This window comes from Panthera leo, chromosome D1, assembly GCF_018350215.1.
Source record: "Panthera leo isolate Ple1 chromosome D1, P.leo_Ple1_pat1.1, whole genome shotgun sequence".
NCBI lineage: Eukaryota > Metazoa > Chordata > Mammalia > Carnivora > Felidae > Panthera > Panthera leo.
In genome coordinates, this window is record NC_056688.1 from 106,798,179 (window position 1) to 106,805,846 (window position 7,668).

Sequence of the window (7,668 nt, forward strand, 5' to 3'; positions counted from 1 at the left end):
CGAAGGGAGATGAGGTCATTTACCCAGGGTCGGCCTGAAAGGGGCAAAGGGAGAACTAGGAGCCCCTCCTCTTCCACCACCGCAGGGAGAAAGGAAACGGCCCAGCCCTCCCATAGACAACTCCATCGACGATCGTGGCCCCTGCGTAATAATCCACCTTCACCCCCCAGCTCTGCTCCAGGGTGAGGCCCTCAGCTGAGGGCACCAGACAGGACCAGAGACCACAGTGACCGCCCCTCCAGAAGAATTTTCAACCCAACAGGTGAAACAAAACAAAAAGAATGCTTCTCTTCAATTCAAGGCCGCTACCGAAGGGCTCCGTTCCACACACATCCGGCCCCATGTAGCCCTTTTGCTCTCTTAAGTTTATTCATTTATTTTTGAGTGAGATAGAGACAGTGCAAGCTGGGGAGGGGCAGAGAGAGAGAGGGAGAGAGAGAATCCCAAGCGGGCTCCACACTGTCAGCATGGAGCCCGACGCGGGGCTCGAACTCACGAAACCGTGAGATCACGACCTGAGCCGAAGCCAGGAGTCAGATGCTTTAACCGACGGGGCCACCCAGGTGCCCCTGCCATTTTGGGTTTTTTTAATGAAATATTTCTGGTGTACAAAAACTACGGAAAGTAGGCTCCTGAGCGTCGTGACTCCTGAGCGTGTTTAAATCAAGACGGATTTCACTTTCAGGAAAAGCACACCGACTATACGGCCTCGGGGCTCCAGAGCCAGACAGCCTCGGTTCAGATTTGGGCTCCACTACTTACTAACTGGATAGCCTTGGACAAGTTACCCAACTTCTCCTAGCCTCAGTTTCCCCAGCTGTAAGTCGGGCGTAATTGTAGCCCTTGATTCATGGGGCTGTCCCGAGGATCAAATATGTCAATACCTACAGAACACTCAGCAAATACCGCCTGGCACATAGGAAGGAAGACCTTCTGTAAACAGCAGGGTTTACAGCCACTGTGCCTGGGTGTGTTTTTATTATTTTTTTGACTTGGAAAGTTCCCAGCTCCAGGACCAGCTGGAGAGGCTGTGGAGGTTGTGAAACGCAGCCCGAGAACAGGCTGTCCTTGTTCCCAAAACCACGTGCTGCGTGCAGCGAATGTGGAAATCCCAGCCTCAGCCCCTGCATTTCTGATGCTCTGGGAGAAATGCCTAGAAGTTAGTGATAACAAGAATGACTGAAGTCCAGCATGGGTGCTGGGAAGGGACTTCCCAGCAAGGAGTTGGGAGTTTGGTACCAAGGCTTCAGGAAGAGAAGAAACCTGCGAGGGCCTGGGCGTCAACCCCGTCCGTCCAAGGCTGCGTTTTCAGAAGCAGAAACCACCACCCAAGACTCGGCCCCTCCCTGCTCTGCTGCTCTGTGAGTTTCAGGAATCACTCAACCTCTCTGAGCTTCTCTGGTACAATGGGGCCATACGGGCCCATCCAGCAGAGTTTGTGCGAGGAATACATGAGATCATGGGGCAAAAGCTGTAAAACCACGTGTACCCGTGAGAGGGTTGAGATCCCGCGCCCCCCCAGCCTCAGGCCCAGAGAGAAGGTGGAGGACGGGTTGGGCTGACACATCACCTCCTCCCTTGCCAGTGGCTCCAAGGGACACCAGGTCCCGCCCCCGCAGCCCAAAGGTGTCTGAGAAAAAGGAAGCAAAACTTATCTGCCTTCCCCGGCTCTCGATCTCCTGGCTCGAGGCCCACACTGTGACGGAGCCCAGCCTCCCTCCGTGTGAATCAGGACTGCCTCCTAACTCATCTGGAAACCACCACCACCCCCGCCGGGCACCACTCGGCACACAAGTTACCTGGAATTCTTACCAGCAGCCCGATTTTACAGATCGGGAAATGGCTCAGAGATGGGAAGTAACCTGCCCAGGGTCTCAGAGCTCCCCAAGAAACACTGCCAGGAGTTTCTGAATCCAAGGGCCAAATTCTCCCCAGTATACCAAGTCAGTATACCAAGTAGTTCACACGAAGGTACCGACTTCCGATAACACCCCCCCCCCCCCCTCGGCGAGCTGGGCCTCTACCTCCATGTTCTCTAGGCCTGCAGTACCCTTGGCTATTCACTGACACAGCCCTATTCACCCCTCCAGATGGGCTCAGCACATCCACCTCCGTGCCTGCCCTGCGACCCCACCAAACAGTGTAGCTGCTGCTTCCGCAGGCCGCAGCCCTGTTTATCCGGGGACTAGAATTCCACGAGAAGGAGGGATGGGGTTCCGATGCCCAGCACACCTGCTAGAGCCAACAGCCGGCCTGGTGCCTACGATGGTCTCAGCAGAGGGTCATGACCTCGACGAATGCGCTCCTTAAGCCCCTCCCAGTCGCGGCCCCTCCAGAGTGCGGATGAATCCGTGCAGGGCCTGGCGCAGAGACCTGCCAGAACGTCAGGCAAACTTAGAGGGTCTTAAAAGTTGTCGAGAAGGGAGTCTAGAATGGAGATCAGAGTTAAGCCCATCAATTTCCTCCTACTGAGAGCAGGGACTGGACTCAGGTCCCATCAACCCTGACCTTGAAATCGAATATTCCTGGGCTGCCTCCAATGGGGGGGTGGGCGGGGGGAGCCACAATTCTTGCCTCCTGAATAGTCTACCTTGCAGGAATTGAGAGAGGATGTTCACTTGAACCGAGGATGTTTACTACCAAGACCGGCTTAGACCAGACCAAACCAGTCTGCACCCCAAGAAGGACCCCAGGGCTGAACTTCCCCCGACTTTTCCTCTCATGAGAATACTAAAAATCACGCCCAGGGGGTGGAGATTTAATATGCTAATTAGACCTACTACACACAACAGAAGCATGACCTTTAAGTGCCTAGGTGCTAATAAATCCCTCCCGCACCCCCCCCCCCCCCCCCCCCCCCCCCCCCCCGTCTAAGTTTCTTTTCTTTTAAGTTTATTTCGAGACAGAGCAGGGAAGGGTAGAGAGAGAGAGAGGGAGAAAGAGAGAATCCCAAGCAGGCTTCGCACTGTCAGCGTGGAGCCCGACGTGGGGCTGGAAGTCACGAACTGTGAGATCATGACCTGAGCTGAAGTCAAGAGCCAGACATTCAACTGAATGAGCCAGCCACCCAGGCGCCCCCTCCCCGCCACCTAAGTTTCTTTGAAAAACTCACCCTGACCTCTCCTCGCCCAGCCAGCCTGCAGATTCTCTCCTTCGTGCTGCCTCCCTTGTGTCGGAGCATAAGCCCCAATAAAGCCTTTTCTGGAACTCTCTTTCAGCCTCTTACCAATTTCTATTGTTTCAAGAGTCCAAGGCCCCAGTTTGGTAGCCAGATTATGGAACCCCTGTTTCAAAACTTTGGATTTTCACTTCTCCAGCAGCCAGCCAGAGATTTAAGGGATTTAAGGGCAGCATGGCTGGAGAAAAGCTCCTGGCCCACTCATTCTTCGCAGATTCGGAACACGGACGGGTTAGCGCTGGCACTGACCAGGAGGCATCACGGGCTGGACTAAAGAGACAGAAACATTGGCCCGGACGGCAGACACGCGGCTCTCCGCGCCTCCAGGTCCGGGCACCCGCTTTAACAACAAATGACATTTGTCAAGCCCTGAGAGTCAGAGAGCGGCACACTCAAAGAGCAGGGAGGTAGGGGCTGTATTCCTTGTGGTGAGAGACACAAAGGCAAGAAAAATGTAATTTCAGTTACATTCCCTTACAGCTTGCAGCCCACACTGACAGACCCCCGAAACACGCCGAGTGTGACCTTCCTCAAGGAACTCAACGGCTGCCTTAGTGCCTTAATGTTTACGTTTGATTAAAGACTAAAAGTAGGGGTGCCTGGGTGGCTCAGTCGGTTAAGCGTCTGACTTCGGCTCAGGTCACGGGTTCGAGCCCCGTGTTGGGCTCTGCACCGACAGCCCAGAGCCTGGAGCCTGCTTCTGATTCTGTGTCTCCTTCTCTCTGTCTGCCCCTCCCCTGCTTGCTCTCTGTCTCTCTTTCAAAAATAAATAAACATTAGGGGCGCCTGGGTGGCTCAGTCGGTTCAGCATCCGACTTCGGCTCAGGTCACAGGTTCGAGCCCCGCGTCGGGCTCTGGGCTGACGGCTCGGAGCCTGGAGCCTGCTTCCGATTCTGGGTCTCCCTCTCTCTCTGCCCCTCCCCCGTTCATGCTCTGTCTCTCTCTGTCTCAAAAATAAATAAACGTTAAAAAAAAATTTTTTTTTAAATAAATAAACATTAAACAAAATTTTAATAAAAAATAAAATTAAAAATTTTGCCTTCTACATGGAAATTCAACCAGAAAACACCCAGTTATATAGTCTGCAGACACACAAACTCAACCATTGTTCTAGCAGTAAGTTCCAAATAGCTCAGAGCCGTACTGAGCTCACTTTCGACACAGTTTGTGTGCCAACTGTCCAGGTCCTACATTTTCCTGTGTTTAAACAGAAGACAAAAGAGACGGCTCCCTCAGCGCCAGAAGAAACTAAAAGAGAAATGGATCGTTTTCATCGAGAACTAGACTTATTCTAAAGCAGTGGATTAAATAAATGTCAGCATTCACTACCATTCAACCGTGTTCTCTGATTTTTCCAGAAGGAAAACTTGGGAGAATTTTGCCAAGTAAGATAAAAACGTATGCTGAATTTTCTGGTGACGACGTTGTAGTAAAAATGTTTCACATATGGAGATATTTAAAAGCAAGCAGATTGACTTTTTTTTTAAGAGGCAGTATCGCGATTTCTGAATTTATTCTGAAATGTGCTTTTTATGAATCTCTGACACACTTGTCCTAATGTGTAAGACTTTTCCTATTTGTATATCTGTGGTTTCATGTGAGAGAAGCCTTTGGCATTAAAATTAATAAAAAGTGCTCTTCAGTCAGCTGCGAGCAAAAATAAGACAAATCTAGCTCAACGGACTACTGAACATAAATATGCAGAGAAGATCAATTTTGACAGAGTCATGGACAACTTTCCAGAAGTAAAAGTTCCAAAACAGAAACTGTAATATTGCTATCATCCATGACTGTGACCAACCTACATGTAAGAGTAAGCTTTCTTTCAAAAATACACAAATGCAATTAAAAACCCTTCTTTTTAAAGATTTTATTTTTAAGCAATCTCTACATCCAACATGAGGCTTGAACCCACAACCTCAAGATCAAGAGTCGCACGCTCCACCAACTGAACCAGGCACGTGCCCCGCAGTTAAAAACTCTTAATCCATTACTTTTCCCCCATTTTTCTCCATAACATTTTTCCTTATTTTTCATGCTTTTCCTCTTTCACTGGCATGATTTCATATGCAAAGCTCAATAAAAGAAAATTTTCACCGTTTCTTTTCTGAATATTATTACTAATAGTATTACTAATATTAGTAATATTTCCTGTTATTAGTAATCATTTCCTGATTATTATTGAAAATAGTGTTGTCAGATAAAGGAGAGGGATATCTAAAATGGCCACTCCAAGGGGCACCTGGGTGGCTTAGTTGGTTAAGTGTCTGACTCCTTGGGAATGCAAGCTGGTGCAGCCACTCTGGAAAACAGTATGGCGGTTCCTCAAAAAACAATAAATAGAACTACCCTATGACCCAGCAATTGCATGACTAGGCATTTATCCAAGGGATACAGGTGTGCTGTTTCAAAGGGACACGTGTACCCCCATGTTTATAGCAGCACGATCAACAATAGCCAAAGTATGGAAAGAGCCCAAATGTCCACCGATGGATGAATGGATAAAGAAGATGTGGTATATAGATACAATGGAGTATTACTCGGCAATCAAAAAGAATGAAATCTTGCCATTTACAACCACGTGGATGGAACTGGAGGGTATTATGCTAAGTGAAATTAGTCAGAGAAAGACAAAAATCATATGACTTGACTCCTATGAGGACTTTAAGAGACAAAACAGATGAGCATAAGGAAAGGGACGCAAAAAGAATATAAAAACAGGGAGGGGAACAAAACATAAGAGACTCTTAAATATGGAGAACAAACTGAGGGTCGCTGGAGGGGTCGTGGGAGGGGGGATGGGCTAAATGGGTCAGGGGCATTAAGGAATCTACTCCTGAAATCATTGTTGCACTACATGCTGATTTGGATGTAAATTTAAAAAAATAAAAAAGTGTCTGACTCTTGATCTCAAGCTCAGGACTTGATCTCAGAGTAGTGAGTTCAAGCCCCACGCTGGGTGTGGAGCCTACTTTAAAAAAGAAAATAGTGTTTCTCTGAAAAAATAAATGATTTAATAAAATGATCGCTCCGGGCATCAAATATGCCAGGTACATACTGATGTTGGTCACTGTGGCATCTTTTTGTGGATTGAGATAATAATAATAATAGTGAATTCCAGTTGAGCACTTAATACGTGCGTGAAACACTACTCTGAGCACAGCCTTGTATTAAGTCATATAATCTTCACTTTAGGGGACAGAGTAAATTCGAAACAGGAAGTGCTCAGAACAGCACTTGGCACACATATGTCACAGCCAAGGGCCGGGTGGGAACACAATCCCAGGTGGGTCTACTTCAAAAGCTGGTGAATGGAAGCATTTGGTAAGCCCCTTTATGATTTCTGAACCATATCAGATTAGAAAAAGGAAAAGTGAAAGCCTGGAAATTGGGCAGGGCTGGTCACGGGGTGTGTCAGCTGAGACCAGAGGTCAGACCCAAGGCCAGGTGTTCTGGTCTGACTTGTGGAGCCAGTCGCCCCTCGCTGCCTCCCTCCTCCGTAGGTCCTGCCTTCCCTGGGACTTGCTCCAGACAGGTGCCTGTGCAAGAAAAGCAAGCACGGAGACGACCAGGTGCTGGCTTACATACATCTGACGCTTGATGGCCCGCGGCTCCTAGAGGTGTGGCCCCACGTCCTCCAGGATCCTTCCCATCAGTAATAACTCAGGCTCCAGGACCATGAGTCCCCTCTGAAACACAGCCCCCGCCCCAGCCCACGCCGCCCCACACTTACGATGGACGCTCGCATCTTTTTTCCTGCCGTGGACCCTCAATTTCAGGCTGGAGTTCGGTTTATCTGCTGCGTAAAGGCCTGAGGCTGCGGGGAGCAGGGGTGCGTTATGTCATTAATGGGGAACAGCGCTCCCAGGACCCCAGGGTACGGAGGTGGGCGGGGGGGGGGGGGGGGTGTCTGGCCAGGAGACCGTGCGCGGTTCTGCCCCGACTCTTCCGAGGACCGCCACCTCGCTCCCTTCGAGTTCCTCGCCGGCTCCCTCCCTGCCCCTGCACTTGGCCGCGAACGGACGAACCCCTCGAAGGGTCGGGTCGGGGAAGGCTCACCCCCCCACACCCCCCCGCCACCGGAGAGGCGGCGGCGCGGCCCCGGGGGAGCGCCATCCCTGTCGCCTGCCCAGGGTGGCGCGCCCGGCCCGCAGGTGCCAGGGGGCGCCTCTGCCGACGGGCTGCTCCCTAACTTGCTTCTTCCCGCCTCACCCAACTTCTCCGCCTCGCACGCAGCGGTCCGGGAGCCGGAGGGCCACCCCGAGCATCTCACCCTTCCTTAAGTCGGGGCAGGGCCGCCCCACCCACCTCGAGGACTGGGAGGCAGCGCGGCCACCGAGGGATGAGCTCTAATGGCCGCAGAGGCCGGGCCAGCGTAAGGTCAGCCGGCTCCTCCCCGCGCGGCTGACTAATGAGAGCCGGCAGGGCTCCCGGCCCCTGGGGCAGACAGGCCAGGTTGCCGCCCGCTCCCCGCCGCCGCCGCCGCCGCC

At 51.4% G+C, this 7,668-nt stretch overlaps 1 protein-coding gene and 1 non-coding gene across 4 annotated transcripts in view; one reads left to right on the plus strand and one right to left on the minus strand.

The window, feature by feature from the left end:
* LOC122200143 (phospholipase A and acyltransferase 3-like) overlaps window positions 1-7,668 on the minus strand; it is a 40,574-nt gene extending 32,906 nt beyond the window's left edge. The window contains exons 1-2 of one of the 3 annotated variants that reach the window (XM_042905611.1): window positions 7,487-7,668; window positions 6,912-6,995 (exon numbers count right to left, since the gene is read on the minus strand). In XM_042905611.1, the coding sequence (XP_042761545.1) occupies window positions 6,912-6,926 (15 nt within the window). In that variant the 5' untranslated portion in view covers window positions 6,927-6,995; window positions 7,487-7,668. Of the gene's footprint in view, window positions 1-6,911; window positions 6,996-7,390 lie in introns of all 3 variants that reach the window. The other 2 variants (XM_042905613.1, XM_042905612.1) reach the window with 2 other exon arrangements.
* Window positions 3,776-3,845, plus strand: TRNAR-UCG. The gene has a single exon. It is a non-coding gene; the product is annotated as a tRNA-Arg (tRNA).